Here is a 23,155-nt window from a genome sequence, read left to right as displayed (position 1 = left end):
GATGGGTTGTGGACAGGTTGTGGGTTGTTGTGGATGGGTTGTGGACTGGTTGTGGGCTGTGGACGGGTTGTGGACAGGCTGTGGACGGGTTGTGGACAGGCTGTGGACGGGTTGTGGACAGGCTGTGGACGAGTTGTGGACAGGCTGTGGGCCGTGGACGGGTTGTGGATGGGTTGTGGACAGGTTGTGGACGGGTTGTGACTGGGCTGTGGACGGGTTGTGGACAGGCTGTGGGCCGTGGACGGGTTGTGACCGGGCTGTGACCGGGCTGTGGACGGGTTGTGGACGGGTTGTGGACGGGCTGTGGGCGGGCTGTGGACGGGCTGTGGCTGGGCTGTGGATGGGCTGTGGCTGGGCTGTGGCTGGGCTGTGGACGGGTTGTGGATGGGCTGTGGCCGGGTTGTGGCCGGGCTGTGGATGGGCTGTGGACGGGCTGTGGACGGGTTGACCATATATAAATGAAGGTCAATAATCACCAGTAAACATATAACGTGGCTTTTCGTTGGAAGTCGTTAATTGGGGGCGGGACGTAGCCCAGAGGTAAAGCGCTTACTTGCTTGATGCGCGGTCGGTCTGGGATCGATCCGCCGTCTCGTTCCAGCCAGTGCACCACGACTGGCATATCATAGGCTGTGGTATGTACTACCCTGTCTGTGGGATGGTGCATATAAAAGATCCCTTCCTGCTAATCGAAAAGAGTAGCCCATGAAGTGGCGACATTGGGTTTCCTCTCTCAATATCTGTGTGGTCCTCAACCATATGTCTGATGCCATATAACCGTAAATAAAATGTGTTGAGTGCGTCTTTAAATAAAAACATTTCCTTCGTGTTTCCTAAAGGTTGCCACATCGGTGATAAGTGTGTGAATAGTGGAGACACCTACACCAAGGACTGTGTTACTTACACGTGTCACAAAGGAGGAAAGGAATGTGGAATAAAAGTACTCAAAGTTGGTAAGGATGGCTACACAGAGGTAACGTTTAGCTTATTAGTCCCCTACCGGTACAACAGGGGGAGACAATGGGCCCAATTTACAACGCCTGTTTATGTCTTACACGCGTGTAACTACATACATTCGCAATGCTTAAACGCCTGTTTATGTCTTACACGCGTGTAACTACATACATTCGCAATGCTTAAACACCTGTTTATGTCTTACACGCGTGTAACTACATACATTCGCAATACTTAAACACCTGTTTATGTCTTACACGCATTAACTACATACATTTGCAATGCTTAAACACATGCTTCATAAATTCGGCTTTATATGTTTCATCTTAGTCCTTCTGTCTGTGTATCTGTCTATATATCTGTCTGTCTGTCTGTTTGTGCATCCGTCTGGCTGTCTTTCCCACATATAGTTTCCCGGATGTTTTTGGTTTTTTGTCAGTTTTTTTGTTGTTGTTTTTTGGGCGGGGGTTGGGGGAGGGTTTACAATGACTCGAGATAACGAGCTAAAATTTTGTGTTTAAAAAAACCAAAAAAACAAAAAAACCAATTGTGTTTAAATCTATCATGTTCTGTTGCAGATCAAGTTTGACTTTGATGGCAAGTTACCCATTTTTCACAGTTATGGCCCTTGAACTTAAGAGATATGAACATTTGTTTTCCGGACTTTTTTCCCGTATGCCTGAAGATATTGAGATGAAATTTTGTACATAAGCTTTATTATGTACTGTTACAAATCAGTTTGAAATTCCATGGTGATTTACCCATTTTTACAGAGTAATGGCCCTTGAACTTAGGAGATACGAAAAAAAATTGGGTCTGGTAGGGGACATGTATTGCCTTAGTGGTACTGTCAGAATGCGTGTTTGTCTTGGTGCTGTGTATGCGTATTGTTGTTATGTTGACATAAAAAACGTGTGTAACATTTATAATAGAATTATTAGTTATCCAACACATCGTTATAAGTTTGATTTCACTGAAAGTGTTTAATCATTGATATGACTGTTTTGTTATGAATATTGATTGATCTTAATACTGAACTATAATGGAAAAAAAGTGAAGAAAATACCTATCTTACAATTAATAATGGTGAAGAAAATGTCTTCTTTCGCTCACTGGCTTAACAATTTTTTTTAGTAATTAAGAAAAACTGCAATATAGTTGGTTGCTGCGGCTTTATAAATATTTTGTATGCATGCATGATATATACAATAACTTATATAACTAAAACAGATCATATATATAACTGAGTTGTACTACAATGATTTAAAATATGTAATTAATGCTTAATGTTTGTTTGTTTATTTGTTTGTTTGTTTTTGTCAGAGTGTATCCACCCTAAAACAAGCAAATGTATCGAAGCCAATGCCACAGCAGACAAAAAATGCGGGACGTACAAGTGTAAAATCACGAACACTACCAAAGGATACACTCGAGGATTTGAACCAGTGAACATAGGTAAACCTGAAATCAGTGTTATATCTGCGAACAGTTACTGGCTGTATTCATGGATGTACCGTTAAACTTGTGAGTGAATGAGTGAATGAATGAATGAATAAATAAATGAATGAATGAATAAATAAATAAATAAATAAATAAATAAATAAATAAATAAATAAAATGAGTGAGTGAGTGAGTGAGTGGATGAATGAATGAATGAGTGAGTGAGAGTAAATTAATACATGAGCGAGTCAGTGAATGAATGAATGAATTAGTGAATAAATGAATGAATGAATAATTCAATGAATGAATGAATCAGTCAGTCAGTCAGTCAGTCAGTCAATCAGTCAGTCAGTCAATCAATCAATCAATATTGAACGACACCCCAGCACAAACAAATGACATTGTATCGGCTACTGGGTGTCTCTCTCGCACTATACCCCTCTCTCCATCTCTCTCTATTTCCTTCCTCCTTTTTTTTCTCTCTCTCTCTGTCTGTCTCTGTCTATCCTCTCTCTCTCTCTCTCTCTCTCTCTCTCTCTCTCTCTCTCTCTCTCTCTCTCTCTCTCTCTCTCTCTCTCTTTCTCTGTCTCTCTCTGTCTCTGTCTCCGTCTTTCTCTCTGTCTCTGTCTCCGTCTTTCTCTCTGTCTCCGTCTCCGTCTCCGTCTCCGTCACTGTCTCTCTCTCTCTCTCTCTCTCTCTCTCTCTCTCTCTCTCTCTCTCTCTCTCTCTCTCTCTCTCCCTCCTTCCCTCCTTTCTTTTCGACTATACGTTAGACACCATATAGTTGTAAGTAAAAATGTACTACGATGTCGTAAAATAAACAGTTCTTTCCGCCAACATGTATTTTAAACCATATAACTGATTAAACTAACTCTGACTGACTCTTTGTTACACTTTTTAATACTGACCTTCGTACGAACACACAAAATGAATTGTGTACCAGTACTTCAGCACCTATGGACCGGTTGATACCATGAACATCAGTTGCTACTGTACATGGAATACCATAACTGAAAGTGTATCTAGTGGTTTGGTTTGCTAGTAAATGTATGATAACAATAGGATATAGAGTAAAAACCAAAAAGGACAAAAACAAAGTAAAAGTAGAATTAAAAGGGCTATTTTTAAGTTAAAGATGGATTATATCTAATAGTTGTTAGAGAAACGCGTTAGTCTGATGCTACTGTCAAAACGTTGGGGCAGTTAAGTTGTAACAAAATTAAAAAACATATTTAACATTTCCCAATACGAGATTTTTGTACAGTTTATAGTGTGTGTTTCTGTGTTACAGGGTGTTACTATGACAGCCATTGTTACAAAGCGAATGACACCATGGTGAAGGATTGTACCACATACAAATGTTTTCAGGAAACATTAAAATCTGGATATGTGCGGTCTGGTTTCAAACTTAGTTCTTACGGTATGTTTGTGTTTGCACTGAACTCCTGCAAGTTATACTAAATATTAGGTACATTTGAGTTAGTATTGATCTAATACAAGTTAAATATTAGGCACGTTTGTTAGTATTGATCTACTTAAATTTAAATACTCGGATTATTTGCATGTTATTAGTAGTCTACTGCATATCTGTCTTAGTCATATCAGATGTATGAATAAAATATGCCGCCAAATGTTTGTGGGTCTGCGTTTTGTCTCTCTCTCTCTCTCTCTCTCTCTCTCTCTCTCCTTCTCTCTCTCTCTCTCTCTCTCTCTCTCTCTCTCTCTCTCTCTCTCTCTCTCTCTCTCTCTCTCAGTGTTTGAACTGTTTCAGGATGTAACTACAAGGGCAGCTGCCACAACATGAATGAGACTTTCATGGATGGATGTACTAAGAAGGTTTGTCGTGTGTATCAGAATGGCAACAGGATATTCTACAGAATTGTCTACCTTAGTAAGTGTGTTTCAACCAACCGGCTTATTGTCATCATTAATATAGTAACATACAATATAACATGGTAGGTAATGCACTGTTAAAACTTAATATTATAACTTTGTTTTCTGATATTTTAATAAATCGCTACACATAGTATTAATTTAAGCTGATGTTTGAATATAGTTTTGTTTCTGAAGAAAACTAGCAGTAACGATATTGTAGGCGTCAAAACCGGTGGGAGAGAGCGGGATGGGCCACTGTCGCTTTAAACTTGGAAGCTTCAAGAGCTGGAGCAGGAACACGGCATACATTCCTTTCTAGTCTAAGGGCGAACAAGAAATGGAATTTCTACTCAATCAGTTTTCTGAATGATGGATGTAACTCATTGCAGTGCTTTTAGGACATAGTTTTAGTATGGGGCGGGGCGTAGCACAGTGGTAAGGCGCTCGCTTGATGCACGGTCAGTTTAGGATCCATCCCCGTCGGTGGGCCCATTGGACTATTTCTCGTTCCAGCCAGGGCACCACGACTGGTATATCAAAGGCCATTGTATGTGCTATCCTGTCTGTAGGATATGCATATAAAAGACCCTTGCTACTAATAGAAAATGGTAGCGGGTTTCCTCTCTAAGACTGTCAAAATTACCAAATGTTTGACATCTAATAGCCAATTATTACGAAATCAATGTGCTTTAGTGGTGTCGTTAAACAAAACAAATAAAATATTTTGTTTCAGTACTACCAGACTTGACTTTTTAATGACTGTTTCTCTCTGCCATATATAGTTGCTAGTTTCTTTCGTTAGACTGTTTTCTGTTTGTAATATTCAAGGTAAATAAAACGGAGAACAATACATTAACATTAGTCAGGACACGGTGGGTTTCGTACTCAACAGGTCGGTTTTTTTTCTTCGTTCCAAGATTAACAGTTATTTTACAAATAAAAATATATTTGCAACTGGTTAAAATGAATAATTTAATTTAGTTTCCATGAATCGGTAAAAGGGACAGCTCTACCCGTTACTCTTGTTGACACAGCTTCGATAATGTTTCTAGGGACATCAGCATTAACAAAAAACCAGAATATGTTAAAACAATTATTTAAAATAATTATTAAGGTGATTTGGCACAGGATTCAGTAAGATTGATTGTATTTTACAGACTGCAAGATGAACGGACACTGCTACAACATCAATGATACTGTGAAAATAGGTTGCTCGAATTACACGTGCCTGGAAAAGAACGACCACTCTGGTCAGCGTGCTAGTATGCAAAGGACGAGCGGTGGTATGTGTGGATTTTGAGATTACTACTTAATCATTTTCTTTAACTGGACCGCATTAAAACATTAGTTTACATTAAATATCTCTTCTCATAAAAACACCACTTTACGACAGTGCTACCTTTTTTCGAGACAATGCATTTTGTTAAACACTAATTCTAACTAGAGCTGTCAACCTGTGGCAATTCTTAGACGTGAGAAAATTAGAAGCAGGGGTCTAGGGGCTGCAGGCTCTTGGTCGGGTCCAGGGGATAAAAACGTTTTTGTTTGTTTAAGCCCAAAATGGAGATCTCTAAAAACAATCGAGCGAGTGCAAGTTTGACCAATTATTACGCTTAAAGTTAAACCATATAAGTTGGTCATCAATAGCACCTGCAAGTAGGTTAGTAACTAGTTTAACGTGCTCATGTACCACTAGTGTTTGGAACACGCCTAGCACCTGCAAGTAGGTTAGTAACTAGTTTAACGTGCTCATGTACCACTAGTGTTTGGAACACGCCTAGCACCTGCAAGTAGGTTAGTAACTAGTTTAACGTGCTCATGTACCACTAGGGTTTGGAACACGCCTAGCACCTGAAAGTAGGTTAGTAACTAGTTTAACGTGCTCATGTACCACTAGTGTTTGGAATACGCCTAGCACCTGCAAGTAGGTTAGTAACTAGTTTAACGTGCTCATGTACCACTAGTGTTTGGAACACGCCTAGCACCTGCAAGTAGGTTAGTAACTAGTTTAACGTGCTCATGTACCACTAGTGTTTGGAACACGCCTAGCACCTGAAAGTAGGTTAGTAACTAGTTTAACGTGCTCATGTACCACTAGTGTTTGGAACACGCCTAGCACCTGCAAGTAGGTTAGTAACTAGTTTAACGTGCTCATGTACCACTAGGGTTTGGAACACGCCTAGCACCTGAAAGTAGGTTAGTAACTAGTTTAACGTGCTCATGTACCACTAGGGTTTGGAACACGCCTAGCACCTGCAAGTAGGTTAGTAACTAGTTTAACGTGCTCATGTACCTGCAAGTAGGTTAGTAACTAGTTTAACGTGCTCATGTACCACTAGGGTTTGGAACGCGCCTGGCACCTGCAAGTAGGTTAGTAACTAGTTTAACGTGCCCATGTACCACTAGGGTTTGGAACGCGCCTGGCACCTGCAAGTAGGTTAGTAACTAGTTTAACGTGCCCATGTACCACTAGGGTTTGGAACGCGCCTTGCACCTGCAAGTAGGTTAGTAACTAGTTTAACGTGCCCATGTACCACTAGGGTTTGGAATGCGCCTGGCACCTGCAAGTAGGTTAGTAACTAGTTTAACGTGCCCATGTACCACTAGGGTTTGGAACGCGCCTGGCAACCGCAAGTAGGTTAGTAACTAGTTTAACGTGCCCATGTACCACTAGGGTTTGGAACGCGCCTGGCACCTGCAAGTAGGTTAGTAACTAGTTTAACGTGCCCACGTGCCACTAGGGTTTGGAACGCGCCTGGCACCTGCAAGTAGGTTTGGTAACTAGTTCAACGTGCGCACTTGGAACGCGCCTGGCACCTGCAAGTAGGTTAGTAACTAGTTCAACGTGCCCATGTACCACTAGGGTTTGGAACGCGCCTGGCACCTGCAAGTAGGTTAGTAACTAGTTTAACGTGCCCATGTACCACTAGGGTTTGGAACGCGCCTGGCACCTGCAAGTAGGTTAGTAACTAGTTTAACATGCCCATGTACCACTAGGGTTTGGAACGCGCCTGGCACCTGCAAGTAGGTTAGTAACTAGTTTAACGCGCCCATGTACCACTAGGGTTTGGAACGCACCTAGCACCTGCACGTAGGTTAGTAACTAGTTTAACGCGCCCATGTACCACTAGGGTTTGGAACGCGCCTAGCACCTGCAAGTGATTGTTGTTACTGAGCAGAGGGCAGGTTCGGGTTGCTGTACAACACCCGGCATAATCAGCATATAATTACATTCTGCTTATAAAATACAAACCACGATTATGAAATATTTGTATTTAGAAAACATGTTAGGATTATAGTAGCTTTGCGTAAAAGCGTGATCTTTGTTACAAATGCGTGAGTAGACAGGTGTGCCTGGCGTGAAACCGGTTGATTCTAGTTAACAGTAAAACACTGTTTCACTTTGAAACACTGGTTCATGTTAAACTACCGGTACTAGTTCTACTTCAGGTTCAATGAGTCATTCCTTCTAACTAGATAGGCGAGTTAATCCACATAGTAGTCGAGTTAATCCACATAGTAGGCGAGTTAATCCACATAGTAGTATACTAAAATACTGTTACGTGCCGTTTAACAATTATTATACATGTAACGTAGAATCTGGCCATTTTGCACGCCCTCCTGCCACATGACATTTTATAACGGTAAGACCACCCCACCCTTTCTGAAAGTACGTAATACCCTTGTCTACCGTTTCCGGTTTGTATAAAGGTTTTTTTCTCTTTAGTAATAATAATTATTTTAATAAAATCATCTATAATAGACAAATTGGCCATAACAGATTGTACATGTATTTCATTTATAACTATATATATATTGTTTAAGGGGGTCGTTCAACAACTATGGAATATTTTAGGGAAAGGAACAGTGGGATGCCTTAAAACGTGGCGTGTTTGTCAAGTCATGCATCGTTTTCAACACCATATTATTTATTGTATGTATATATATATATATCTATATATATATATATATATATATATATATATATATATATATATATATATATATATATATATACATACAATAAATGTAATAAATGTTTAAACTGGCTTATACCAAACTGAAGGAGAGAATGTAGAGGGGATGTAAAAAAGTTGTTTTCATTACATTTCAGGCTGCACCGACCCGAACACGGGCAAATGTATCGCGGCCAACACCACAGTCGAATATTACTGCGGAACATACAAGTGTCTCATTAACAAAACCTCAAAAGGCTACACACGTCAACTAAAGACGATAACTTTGGGTATGATTTCAGTGGTGTTTGTGCAAATAACTAATTTGCCTTTTTGAAGTTTTGTAACTTTATATCTACTACTTTTAATATTGCAAAATTTATATTTGAGCTACACTAATAATACAGTTGATACAAACAATGTCTTTGCTCAAATATATTTACGTTACCAATGTGTATCTTTCGACTTTATATACACTAATAATATAGTTGATACAAACAATGTCTTTGCTCTAATATATTTACGTTACCAATGTGTATCTTTCGACTTTATATACACTAATAATACAGTTGATACAAACAATGTCTTCGCCTTGCTGTGAAGGCCTGGACATGAAATTAAAAAATGGATGTTCAATAACTAACTTATTTATATGATTTATGAATTAGAGGAATCTAAACATTATCTTTATGGTTTAGTTATAGATAAAGTTTATTCACATCCAACAGTAAATGGATCCAGATTACGTATAACGGGTTTTGCCTGTTCCACTCTGCTTTCTTTTCAGTTGATCTATTTCTAGTATTATCTTTGTATCCTATTAGGAGATAACAATATGGAGTTTTTAGATTTGTGGGTGTTATTGTCTATTTGATCCCGTAAATGTCATTTTTGATCGGAGTTAGTGTTACGGTGTATTCGACCTTTCCGATTTTATATGCTCTAGTATAATTAGGCCAAATGCAAATAAAGTACTATCATATGTTTCTCTGCAGGTTGTTTATGGCGAGGAAAGTGTCGCAAAGCCAGCACTCATTGGACAGAAGGATGTTCCACCTATAACTGTACTGTTATCCGGAACGGAACCCACACCATCAGGAGCGTGGTTCCAGTCCATCTAGGTAGAATATTAAAAATAGTCCATTGCTCCACCTACAGTCCATCTAGGTAGAATATTAAAATAGTCAATTATTCCACCTTTAGTCCATCTAGGTAGAATTTTAAAAATAGTCCATTGTTCCACCTTTAGTCCATCTAGGTAGAATATTAAAATAGTCCATTGTTCCACCCTTAGTCCATCTAGGTAGAATATTAAAATAGTCCATTGTTCCACCTTTAGTCCATCTAGGTAGAATATTAAAAATAGTCCACTGTTCACCTATATAGTCCATTGAGATAGAATATTAAAAATAGTCCATCATTTCACCTTTAGTCCATCTAGGTAGAATATTAAAACAGCCCACTGTTCCACCTATATAGTCTATTGAGGTAGAGTATTAAAAATAGTCCGTTGTTCCACCCATAGTCCATCTAGGTAAATTTTTTAAAATAGTCCATTGTTTCACCTATATAGTCCATCTAGGTAGAATATTAAAACAGCCCATTGTTCCACCTATATAGTCCATGTAGGTAGAATATTAAAACAGCCCATTGTTCCACCTATATAGTCCATCTAGGTAGAATATTAAAATAGCCCATTGTTCCACCTTTAGTCCATCTAGGTAGAATATTAAACAGCCCATTGTTCTACCTAATGTATATAGTCCATATAGGCAGAATATTAAAACAGCCCATTGTTCCACCTTTAGTCCATCTAGGTAGAATATTAATACAGCCCATTGTTCCACCTATAGTCCATCTAGGTAGAATATTAAAAATAGCCCATTGTTCCACCTTTAGTCCATTTAGGTAGAATATTAAAATAGCCCATTGTTCCACCTATAGTCCATCTAGGTAGAATATTAAAAATAGCCCATTGTTCCACCTATATTCAACCTAGGTAGAATATTAAAAATAGCCCATTGTTCCACCTTTAGTCCATCTAGATAGAATATTAAAAATAGCCCATTGTTCCACCTTTAGTCCATCTAGGTAGAATATTAAAATAGCCCATTGTTCCACCTATAGTCCATCTAGGTAGAATATTAAAAATAGCCCATTGTTCCACCTATATTCAACCTAGGTAGAATATTTTAAATAGCCCATTGTTCTACCTATAGTCCATCTAGGTACAATATTAAAAATAGCCCATTGTTAGACCTACAGTCCAACTAGGTAAAATAACAAAAAGAGCCCATTGTTCTACCTATTATAGTCCATCTAGGTAGAATATTAAAAACAGTTATTTATATGTATTTGTATGCTTCCGCACGCAAATGCACGTGTGACTTTTCCCAGTGTTCCTATGAAGTTATTAATCAGTTTTTATTTTTGAAAGGTTGCAAGATTGGTGGTAAATGTGTGACTTCCGGTGATACCTACGAAAAGGACTGTGTTACTTACAAATGTCAAAGGGGAGGAAAGGAATGTGGCGTAAAAATATATAAAATGGGTAAGAATTTCCATATCTAGATAAGAATTTCTGTATCAAGGTAAATCAAGATAAGAATTTCCATATCTAGATAAGAATTTCTGTATCAAGGTAAATCAAGAAAAGAATTTCCATATCAAGATAATAATTTCTATAATCAAGGTAAGAATTTATATATCAAGGTAAGAATATTTACAAGGTCTTCCTCGCAAATCAAGTTAAAGGGACATTCCTGAGTTTACTGCAGTTTTTAAGATGTTATCAACTAACAGAGACTTTTTGACGACTGTAATTACATAGCAAATATATTTTTCTGCATAAAATATTAGTGGCTGTATATTAAACGTGTTTCTGATCGTTCAAATATTTGTACTTGGTTAAATTTCATTTTATTTCCTAAAAACTATTTTTTCGTACATACAAAATTATTTGAAGACAAAATCCCGTTTGGGCTTCTTACAAATATTAAGACGATCAGAAACACATTGAATATACAGACACTGATATTCTAAACAAGAAAATATATGTAATATGTAAGTTTAATCGTAGAAATATTTTATTAATCAGAAACATCTTACATTGCAGCAAACTCAGGGATTTCCCTTTAAGAAATAAATACATTGATGACCACAAGACTGCATTAGATGTGGATTTCAAGGGATCATCCTGAGTCTGTTCATTTATAACATATTTACGACTAACAAATCCTTTTTTATGACTATTTTTTCTATTTAGAATATCAGTATCTGCATAAACAAAGTGTTTGTGGTCATCCTAATGTTTGTAGTAGGTTAAACCTGGTTTTACCGTCAAATAATTCCATTCGTACATTAGCATACAACCGCAAACCGGCTGAATATCCAGACACCGGTATTCTAAACACGTAACTGAGAGCAGATTCACTGGGATGGAACAAAATGGCTGCACCCTTTACATATAATAGCCGTCACATGTTTACTATTTCAGTAATTAAATATACCAATATACTTGTTGACTTTAAGCAATACTGTGCATTAAATATCGTTGATTATGCATACCAGTCCAAAAGCATTGCCTAATCATTCCTTTAAAATTTAATTTTAGTCGCCAAAAAGACTTTAGAAAATGGACTCATGACAGTCGGAAATTATTTCACGAGGGACATACGAAATTGTAGCGAGTTTAATATCCTATTTATTACCTATAATGTATCTTAATTTTTATCACTCAACTCGTTTGGTTGACGTTCTTGTAAGGTTGTAGCGCGCCAATCGATGACGAAGTGTTACGTCAAGTGGGACGACTGATGAACATTTTATTTAACGACGCACTTGGGAAAGATACATGTATAATTCAGTAAAGGATCACATCGGCCTGTCCTTCTACAAACGAGGCACTAGACAGTGGAGTCAACCACCATCTTGCCAAATACCTATCCGGCAGGGCTCGAACTTGCAATTGCCGTCAGTCAGATATAAACTGCCGTCGGTCGAGGGCGTCACCGATAGCATTTCTGTGAGAGACCGAGGGAGCTCGCCAAGGCCGGTCTTTTCTACACGGGAGACCATAATGCCGTCGTCTGTTACTGTTGTGAATTTCGCGCTTACGGATGGAAGAAGATGGACGAACTGGTGATGGAACATTACAGGCTGTCCCCGAGATGTCCCTTTATTAACAATATTCAGACATTAAACATTTATTGCTTGGATGTGTTACTTCTAGTTTTGTAAACTAAACATGTGAATAACACGTTTTTATATAAGGTAAAGGTGGCTCTGAGCCGTGCATGAGCTATGCTGTGGTATAGGACACGGGTCATACATATCGCACAAATGGGTGATAAATTCTTAGGTTCGAGCCCTGTGACTCTAAGTGGAAAGTAACACTGATGGTGAAGATGAGGAGCACTTGATGTTCGATTAGTTTATGGCGAAAGCACGTAAAGCTGTGAAAGAAAAGTGGGAGGAAAATTTAACAAAATACGAGACAGAGTATCTTTCATAAAAGGAAACCACAATTAGAGCTGACGAGAAGTTGTTTCCTCATGAGATGAAACTATTTCGCGAACAATATAGAAAACTTATCAACAAAATAATCAATATTCAATATGGTCCCATGCCCCAACAGATAATGGATGACGCGAAAGACAACCTTCAAACCTACGAAACCAGTCAAGACGTAGAGGACCTTTTCAATAAGTCATTCTGAGGATACTGAGTCGGAGGAAAGTAACGAGTCTGACAAAGATGACGAAGAAGACTGATATAGAAACACTCATAGTTGTGTTCATGCACACGGATATATATGCATGATCGAAGTGATAGCATCTTGTCCAAGTGGAAGGACTACATATATAATCAAATAGAATACATAGCAGATGTTAATCATTATACATTGTAGAAAACCCGCTACATTATAGCAGCAAGGGACTGTTATATACACAGGACAGAATGGTATATATTCCTTGATATACCAGTCGTGGTGCACTGGTTGGCTATAGCCTATTGGGCCACCGATGGGGATATATCAACCGCTTACTCTTAAACCCATTTGGTAAATGTATATTAAACAGGCTTGGAACAATATTTTTGTTTAAAATGCAGTTATTTCCCTTGGGCATAGGTTATTTCGAGTTACAGTCACACGTTAAACATTCTCTTCTTCTATAGATAAACAATGGGGCTGGTGTGTCACACACATTCCTTCTTTCCCCGACTGGTCACCGATTAAGGCGTCTACAAATTACTTTCTTTTATTGTAATACCTAACAAGTTCTGCTTTCAAAGCAATGGGCTGGAGTGTCACACACATTCCTTTCTTTTATTGTAATACCTAACAAGTTATGCTTTCAAAGCAATGGGCTGGAGTGTGAAAAAGATTCCTTTCTACCCCGACTGGCCGATGATTAAGGCGTCTACACATTCCTTTCTTTTATTTTTATACCTATTAATTTCTGCTTTTAAAGTAATGGACTGGGGTGTCACACACATTCCTTTCTTTTATTTTTATACCTAATAATTTTTACTTTTAAAGTAATGGACTGGGGTGTCACACACATTCCTTTCTTCCCTTAACAAACATTCCTTTCTTTCCCTACTATCCGCTGATTAAGTGTGTCGACACATTTCTTTCCTTTATTTTAATACTTAATAATTTCTGTTTTTAAAATAATGGGCTGGGGTGTTACACACATTCCTTTCTTCCCCTACTGTCTATTAACATTTCTGTATTTTTGTACAAAAAAAAATCGTCTTCTAAAGACATCTAGGTTTGGGGATTTTCTGGATTAATAAAATATTTGAGTCAACAACGTCATTAATATTACTAAAAGCCACTTTTTTACTTTTTGGTGGGTTTTTTTAAAATCTGATCTATTCGTATGTACATTTTTAATATACACCATTCAGTATATAGATAGAAATTAACCTGTATTAAGCAGTCCACTGTCTTTAAAAAAAGTTTTACACTAGACGATTTGATGTAATCGTCTACCACAGAATGCCATAACAACGTTAAAAACAACAAACTTTTACAAGGTGTTTGAACCTAAATAATGTAATTAAAAAAAAAAATCACTTATTTTTCATAGACGTGAAGTCTTGTTGAAAATAACCTTCCTGAATACTTCAGTAACAAATACACAATGTCAAAGTACAATGCTAGAATCAACTTTGAAATAAAAATGGCGTAGGTCTTCTCTTTAGCAACTTTTCTGAGCGAATGCCGATTGTTCTAACTCTGTGGGTTTTTTTATACCCTTCGAATGGCGTACCCATGCTAACTCAAGGTCAGCGCGCGAACCTGTTTGAATACGTTTATAAAACTGGCTGAAACCAGTTTGTTCTTATCCCCTTTCCCACACTCACCTCGACATTAACCCAGCTTACACCGACCCCACGCTTAGAGGTCAGGGCCCTGGTGGAATTTTCCTTTGACATTCTTTGTACAGCTGCCAAAACCACGTTACCCCGGGCCGTCACAATATATGTACGTCCTGGGGGTTTTCCCATGGAATTTTCCACTCTGAAGCTCCCCGTTACCAAGGCTCACATCTCGTGCTCATTATACAAACAAAGAGAGACGGCACACAGCCCACACCTGTCAAAATCATTAACCCCATTAGCACGCTTAGAGGTCAGGTTCCCACGCTCAACCCACAGCTACAAAAGCCATTAACCCAGTTATCGCACTTAGAGGTCAGGTTCCCACGCTCAACTCACAGCTACAGAAGCCATTAACCCAGTTATCGCACTTAGAGGTCAGGTTCCCACGTCAACCCACAGCTCAACGCACAGCTACAAAAGCCATTAACCCAGTTATCGCACTTAGAGGTCAGGTTCCCACGCTCAACCCACAGCTACACAAGCCATTAACCCAGTTATCGCACTTAGAGGTCAGGTTCCCACGCTCAACCCACAGCTACAAAAGCCATTAACCCAGTTATCGCACTTAGAGGTCAGGTTCCCACGTTCAACGCACAGCTACAAAAGCCATTAACCCAGTTATCGCACTTAGAGGTCAGGTTCCCACGCTCAACCCACAGCTACAAAAGCTATTAACCCAGTTATCGCACTTAGAGGTCAGGTTCCCACGTTCAACCCACAGCTACAAAAGCCATAAAACCAGTTATCGCACTTAGAGGTCAGGTTCCCACGCTCAACCCACAGCTACAAAAGCCATAAAACCAGTTATCGCACTTAGAGGTCAGGTTCCCACGCTCAACCCACAGCTACACAAGCCATCTACACAAGCCATTAACCCAGTTATCGCACTTAGAGGTCAGATTCCCACGTTCAACCCACAGCTACAGAAGCCATTAACCCAGTTATCGCACTTAGAGGTCAGGTTCCCACGCTCAACCCACAGCTACAAAAGCCATAAAACCAGTTATCGCACTTAGAGGTCAGGTTCCCACGCTCAACCCACAGCTACAAAAGCCATAAAACCAGTTATCGCACTTAGAGGTCAGGTTCCCACGCTCAACCCACAGCTACAAAAGCCATAAACCCAGTTATCGCACTTAGAGGTCAGGTTCCCACGCTCAACCCACAGCTACACAAGCCATCTACACAAGCCATTAACCCAGTTATCGCACTTAGAGGTCAGGTTCCCACGCTCAACCCACAGCTACAGAAGCCATTAACCCAGTTATCGCACTTAGAGGTCAGGTTCCCACGCTCAACCCACAGCTACAGAAGCCATTAACCCAGTTATCGCATTTAGAGGTCAGGTTCCCACGTTCAACCCACAGCTACAGAAGCCATTAACCCAGTTATCGCACTTAGAGGTCAGGTTCCCACACTCAGTAGAACAGACCAGAACAGATCTTTATTTCGCTCAAAGCCACCAACTGGTAGCATCACAGGATTGTATACATATAAAAAATAAACTTATATGCACACCCATATCTACAAAATCCATTAAGCCAGTTACCACACTTAGAGGTCAGCATCCCGACGCCAGTAAGTCTGTGCATCCACGCTATCTTGACATCTGATAGGCCAACATCTGTTATTGTGCCATTAAAAGCAGCTTCCCATGTGCACACCTGCCTCTCCTGGTGACCCGAAGTCATTACCGACTTCCGCCCCATCTGTTTCCTATACATAACAGCTTCCAAAGTCAGATAGATAACCCCTCCGTAAGCCACTCTACTTCCATTCCATCTGTTGGACCATTAACGACTTCCGTTCCATCTGTTGTCTGTATAGACTCCTGACAACTGTCAAACCCATTAACCCAGGTCACTGAGGTCATGATGCATATTCATAAGTCCTATTGCTGAAATCTATGTTTTTACAAATTCATTTTATTTCTATATGCAATGAATGTCTTCAAATGCAAATATGAACCCAAAGATATACACATTTTTCTCGTTTTGTTTTACAGAATATGCCGTCTTGTCATTTATTTATCTATTTATATTTTTACAATGTACCTCTTATGCCGTTGAATTACCGACAGAGTGTAAATAAAGTTCAGTTCGGTTCAGACAGCTGCCAAACCCATTATCCGAGGTCACCGAGGTCATGACGCTGACAGCAGTCAAGGGTGGGACGTAGCTCAGTGGTAAAGCGCTCGCTCGATGCGCGGTCGGTCTGGGATCGATCCCTGTCAGTGGGCCCATTGGGCTGTTTCTCGTTCCAGCCAGTGCACCACAATGTGTTGAGTGCGTCGTTAAATAAAACATTTCCTTCTGACAGCTGCCAAACCCATTAACCTAGTTAGCACCGACGCCACGCATAGAGGTCAGCCACGCAGTGACGTCATTAGGCCACGCCCTCACGTTTAGAGGTCAGCCACGCAGTGACGTCATTAGGCCACGCCCTCACGCTTAGAGGTCAGCGTCCCCACTTAAAGCCGGTTCAACGAATACAGTTGACGCTCAAATGACAGGTCTACTACTAGTATTTTTTACAACCTCTATTGTGTCCCACACCAGTATCCATGTGTATGTTTGAAACACACTGAGCAATAAAAACATTTTATTTTTATCGTTTCGGCAATCGCCAAATTTGTCACTGGCCATTCTGTCTTCGAGTATACTGACTCTCGTCTGATATTTTGTCCTCAATAGGTCGTAATTGGGGATTTTACTTACTGTCACATTCAGCTATTCCTACTAATATTAGAAACTTTTAATTTGTTAGGGATATTGCCGCTGATAAAAAACAACGGAAGTGGTAGTGTTCATTATTAAAATCATTTATGTTAAGTGACAAATAATATGTACATTTCCTTTACAAAAACGAAACTACTTTTATCAGCTAGCAAACGACAGGAAATAGCCCAGTGGTAAAGCGTTCGCTTGTTGCGCGGTCGGTCTAGGATCGATCCCCGCCGGTGGGCCCATTGGGCTATTTCATTAAAAATAAATTGTTACATGTAGGTTCCTTTGTTTTGATTTTGCCAGATGCCAAATGAGACTGCTAAGTGACGAAGACAAGCAAATATTGTTTTATGGGAGAGTTGCAAAACTTACAATCAAGTATTTGCGCAACATAGGGCCTAATATTAACAAAAATATTCGATTTGAAAAATGTATGATTGTCACTATATGAATGTTTATCAGATTTTGCCACTTGTGTACGTCACACCAATTGTTTTGTTTTTCTAGGATGTAAATACAAGGATACCTGCCACGAGATGGATGTTTATCAGGTTTTATCACTTGTGTACGTCAAACCAATTGTTTTGTTTTTCTAGGGTGTAAATACAAGGATACCTGCCACAAGATGGGCGTTTATCAGATTTTATCACTTGTGTACGTCAAACCAATTGTTTTGTTTTTCTAGGGTATAAATACAAGGATACCTGCCACAAGATGGCTGTTTATCAGGTTTTATCACTTGTGTACGTCACACCAATTGTTTTGTTTTTCTAGGGTGTAAATACAAGGATACCTGCCACAAGATGGGCGTTTATCAGGTTTTATCACTTGTGTACGTCAAACCAATTGTTTTGTTTTTCTAGGGTGTAAATACAAGGATACCTGCCACAAGATGGGCGTTTATCAGGTTTTATCACTTGTGTACGTCAAACCAATTGTTTTGTTTTTCTAGGGTGTAAATACAAGGATACCTGCCACAAGATGGGCGTTTATCAGCTTTTATCACTTGTGTACGTCAAACCAATTGTTTTGTTTTTCTAGGGTGTAAATACAAGGATACCTGCCACAAGATGGGCGTTTATCAGATTTTATCACTTGTGTACGTCACACCAATTGTTTTGTTTTTCTAGGGTGTAAATACAAGGATACCTGCCACAAGATGGATGTTTATCAGGTTTTATCACTTGTGTACGTCAAACCAATTGTTTTGTTTTTCTAGGGTGTAAATACAAGGATACCTGCCACAAGATGGATGTTTATCAGGTTTTATCACTTGTGTACGTCAAACCAATTGTTTTGTTTTTCTAGGGTGTAAATACAAGGATACCTGCCACAAGATGGATGTTTATCAGGTTTTATCACTTGTGTACGTCACACCAATTGTTTTCTTTTTCTAGGGTGTAATTACAAGGATACCTGCCACAAGATGGATGTTTATCAGGTTTTATCACTTGTGTACGTCACACCGATTGTTTTCTTTTTCTAGGATGTAAATACAAGGATACCTGCCACAAGATGAATGAGACGTTTCTGGATGGATGTACAAAGAAATCTTGCCGAGTGTATCGAGTTGGCAGCAAAGTGTATTACAAGGTTGTCTCGCTTAGTAAGTGAACTTATAAACTCTGTTTCCCATTTCATGATAAAACTAAATAATGGACGTTGTATCTTTAAAATAATAAAACTTGTCACTTGACTGAATTAACCAGCTTAGGCACAGTGTTAGATGCATATACCTCAGGGCAAGACGATTTCTAAGTACCCGTGAATTAACCAGCTTAGGCACAGTGTTAGATGCATATACCTTAGGGCAAGACGATTTCTAAGTACCCGTGAATTAACCAGCTCAGGCACAGTGTTAGATGCATATACCTCAGGGCAAGACGATTTCTAAGTACCCGTGAATTACCCAGCTCAGGCACAGTGTTAGATGCATATACCTTAGGGCAAGACGATTTCTAAGTACCCGTGAATTAACCAGCTCAGGCACAGTGTTAGATGCATATACCTCAGGGCAAGACGATTTCTAAGTACCCGTGAATTAACCAGCTTAGGCACAGTGTTAGATGCATATACCTTAGGGCAAGACGATTTCTAAGTACCCGTGAATTAACCAGCTCAGGCACAGTGTTAGATGCATATACCTCAGGGCAAGACGATTTCTAAGTACCCGTGAATTAACCAGCTCAGGCACAGTGTTAGATGCATATACCTTAGGGCAAGACGATTTCTAAGTACCCGTGAATTAACCAGCTCAGGCACAGTGTTAGATGCATATACCTTAGGGCAAGACGATTTCCAAATACCCCTGATGTCCTACCTCATGACACTTGATAAGGTTTTAGACAATCAGTTCCATAATGCACATGATTCGATTTGATTCATTGATTGTGTTTTCCAGACTGCAAGATGAACGGAGAGTGCTACAATATCAACGAGACAATTAAAATAGGTTGCTCGATTTACACGTGCTTGGAAAAGAAGGACCATTCTTGTCAGCGAGCTAGTATGACCAGGACCACCACAGGTACGTGTGTGTCTGGAGGCAGGTATAGGACAGCTGTTAATGGAGTGAGCTAGTATGACCAGGACCACCACAGGTACGTGTGTGTCTGGAGGCAGGTATAGGACAGCTGTTAATGGAGTGAGCTAGTATGACCAGGACCACCACAGGTACGTGTGTGTCTGGAGGCAGGTATAGGACAGCTGTTAATGGAGTGAGCTAGTATGACCAGGACCACCACAGGTACGTGTGTGTCTGGAGGCAGGTATAGGACAGCTGTTAATGGAGTGAGCTAGTATGACCAGGACCACCACAGGTACGTGTGTGTCTGGAGGCAGGTATAGGACAGCTGTTAATGGAGTGAGCTAGTATGACCAGGACCACCACAGGTACGTGTGTGTCTGGAGGCAGGTATAGGACAGCTGTTAATGGAGTAATACCCCTTGCCTGTGTTCTGGAACGAGGCCGATGGAGTGAGCTTGTATGCCAGGACATTTGAGCCAACACCCTCTTGGTCCACTCATAGGCGTACGGGCTCCCATTTTTGTAGGTGTGGGGGGTGGGGGAGGCAGACTGGTTTTTGCCCAAATTAAACGAAAATGCCCGGATCTAGATAACAGCATTTTTTGACATTAGAATTTCTACCCCAAATAGCTATATAGGGATGCAAACGAGTAAAGTAAAGTAAAGTTTGTTTTATTTAACGACGCCACTAGAGCACATTGATTTTCTATCTTATCATCGGCTATTGGACGTCAAACATATGGTCATTCTGACACTGTTTTTTAGAGGAAACCCGCTGTCGCCACATAGGCTACTCTTTTACGACAGGCAGCAAGGGATCTTTTATTTGCGCTTCCCACAGGCAGGATAGCACAAACCATGGCCTTTGTTGAACCAGTTATGGATCACTGGTCGGTGCAAGTGGTTTTACACCTACCCATTGAGGCTTGCGGAGCACTCACTCAGGGTTTGGAGTCGGTATCTGGATTAAAAATCCCACCACAGGTACCTCGACTGGGATCCGAACCCAGTACCTACGTGTGTGTCTGGAGGCAGGTATAGGACTGTTAATGGAGCCTGTAGACCGATGGCCTGCCACGACGCCACCGAGGCCGGTGGATGCAAACGAATCACTACGCAGTTTTACATGGTTTACAACTAATTTTACACGTAGAATGATGGAAATACATGGTAAAAAAGCACCAAAAAGCACCATGTTACCACATTTTGCCTGAATAACTCTCGTTTTTGCTTAAATTTGACGATTCACTCTAGCACTGGACGCCACCGAGGGGTGGATGGGGGGGGGGGGGGGCCATGTTACAACTGCCTGAATAACTCTCTCTTAAATTTGACTCTCTCTCTCTCTCTCTCTCTCTCTCTCTCTCTCTCTCTCTCTCTCTCTCTCTCTCTCTCTCTCTCTCTCTCTCTCTCTCTCTCTCTCTCTCTCTCTCTCACACACACACACACACACATACACATACACACCATCTATACTGCTGTATATTTTGTTCATGGCGTTGATTTGCAGGATGCAAAGACAATGGTGTATGTCGGACGTTGGATGAAGAATACAGTGATGGGTGCAGCACCAAAGTCTGCAGGAAGGAATCATTAAATAGCACTCATTATCGTTTGAGAATAGTAACGAAGGGCGGTAAAAGTAAGCTAATGTGTATCTGTGTTTGTGTGTGTGTGTGTGTGTGAGAGAGAGAGAGAGAGAGAGTGTGTGTGTGAGAGAGAGAGAGAGAGAGAGAGAGAGAGAGAGAGAGAGGAGAGAGAGAGAGAGAGAGAGAGAGTGTGTGTATATATGTGTGTTTGTGTGTGACAGATAGTGATGAAGGTAGGAACAGAGAGAGAGAGAGAGAGAGAGAGAGAGAGAGAGAGAGAGAGAGAGAGAGAGAGAGAGAGAGAGTGTGTGTGTGTGTGTGTGTGTGTGTGTGTTTGTATGTGACAGATAGTGATGAAGGTAGGAATAGAGAGAGGGATGGAGAGAGAGAGAGAGAGAGAGAGAGAGAGAGAGAGAGAGAGAGAGAGAGAGTGTGTGTGTGTGTGTGTGTGTGTGTGTTAGACCAGTACAGGTGATTTCAATCAGATTGCAAAGTAACCATTTACAAGTCCTATAACGTAACCACTACATTGCCGAGGCCGGTTTACAATAATTACACCATGTCACTATGTACGTTTATTTGATGCCAGAAGAGTATTCCTCAATAGCAATTGGAAAATGAAATACAATTTCTGAAAATAATCAAAAAGAAGTTTGTTTTGTTTTTTTGTGGGGAGGGGTAACATTTTCTGTTTTAGTAATTTTAATATATAAATTACATCAAATATTTTCAATTATTTGGATTCCTCTATAACATAGCTATAAACATGTGTAATTGTATGTATTCAAAAACTTTTATTAACGTTTCAAAACTAAATAATAGATAAACATTTCTCTGAAGCTGAAATTTTGCATTGTAAATAACGTAGGCAATGTATGTATTACCAGTGCTAAAATGTCAACATTGTATTCCATTGCCGGGTTTATCAAAGACCTTGGTATTTGCTGTACGACTGCAAACACATGTCTATAAAAGACTTCTGATTGCTAATGGACGCCCCTGATAGGCAAGGTTTCAGTATGCGCTACAATTCGTCAAACTGAGTCAAAATTACTCAATAGCTCCATTTCTTTTCGTTGATCCATTCCAAATTATTCACCAAATTACCTCATGAAAACTGCACAATCTTTTATAGTTTGGACTTAATCGTACGGCACATTCCAAATTCAATAGCACCACAAGTGCCTCCGCCCGCTACCGACCCTGGTCGGACTGTTGGTGATCTCTTGTACTTGTTAGCGCGGGCTGTCCTTCCTCCCACCCTAAACCCTTTCCTGTCCTGGACGGAGGAGCCAGTCCAGGCCGACACCTGCGCCCATGATAGGCGTGCACTACAACAGCTTGCTTTGAATGTGCATGTTAAGCCCCATGACCTGACCTGACCTGACCTCAATGAAAAAAGCGTTACACATGTTGTTTTCTCTAATTTGTAAGCCTGCACAATGTCACAATTATTATGTACTATATGACACTTATTAACCGGTTACTGAACAATGTGTCAAGAGTGTTGTTAAGCATCTTGTTCGTGTTACAGAATGTCAAAAGGACGGGAAATGCTATGACCTTGGCGATACTTTCAAAGAAGTGACAAAGGAAATCTGGTGTAAGGTTTACTCGTGTCAAAGTGACGGCAAGTTCTACAATACGAAACTCAGTAAGGAGTATTACAAAAACGTTCATTAGTTGTACAGAAAC

The 23,155-nt window shown here is 40.0% G+C and overlaps 1 protein-coding gene across 1 annotated transcript in view; it reads left to right on the top strand.

Moving 5' to 3' along the window:
- Window positions 1–23,143, top strand: part of LOC121379853 — a 96,603-nt gene extending 73,460 nt beyond the window's left edge. Inside the window, exons 17-28 of the mRNA XM_041508505.1 lie at window positions 840–953; window positions 2,278–2,409; window positions 3,686–3,814; window positions 4,166–4,285; window positions 5,427–5,552; window positions 8,384–8,515; window positions 9,221–9,346; window positions 10,663–10,776; window positions 18,831–18,950; window positions 19,746–19,871; window positions 21,382–21,513; window positions 22,995–23,143. Of these exons, the coding sequence (XP_041364439.1) occupies window positions 840–953; window positions 2,278–2,409; window positions 3,686–3,814; window positions 4,166–4,285; window positions 5,427–5,552; window positions 8,384–8,515; window positions 9,221–9,346; window positions 10,663–10,776; window positions 18,831–18,950; window positions 19,746–19,871; window positions 21,382–21,513; window positions 22,995–23,143 (1,520 nt within the window). The remainder of the gene's footprint in view (window positions 1–839; window positions 954–2,277; window positions 2,410–3,685; window positions 3,815–4,165; window positions 4,286–5,426; window positions 5,553–8,383; window positions 8,516–9,220; window positions 9,347–10,662; window positions 10,777–18,830; window positions 18,951–19,745; window positions 19,872–21,381; window positions 21,514–22,994) is intronic.
- Window positions 23,144–23,155: the final 12 nt, after the last annotated feature.

Source organism: Gigantopelta aegis, chromosome 8 (assembly GCF_016097555.1).
Source record: "Gigantopelta aegis isolate Gae_Host chromosome 8, Gae_host_genome, whole genome shotgun sequence".
NCBI lineage: Eukaryota > Metazoa > Mollusca > Gastropoda > Neomphalida > Peltospiridae > Gigantopelta > Gigantopelta aegis.
The sequence above is the reverse complement of the archived record's forward strand: the minus strand, read 5'-3'. Positions and strand labels throughout refer to the sequence as shown.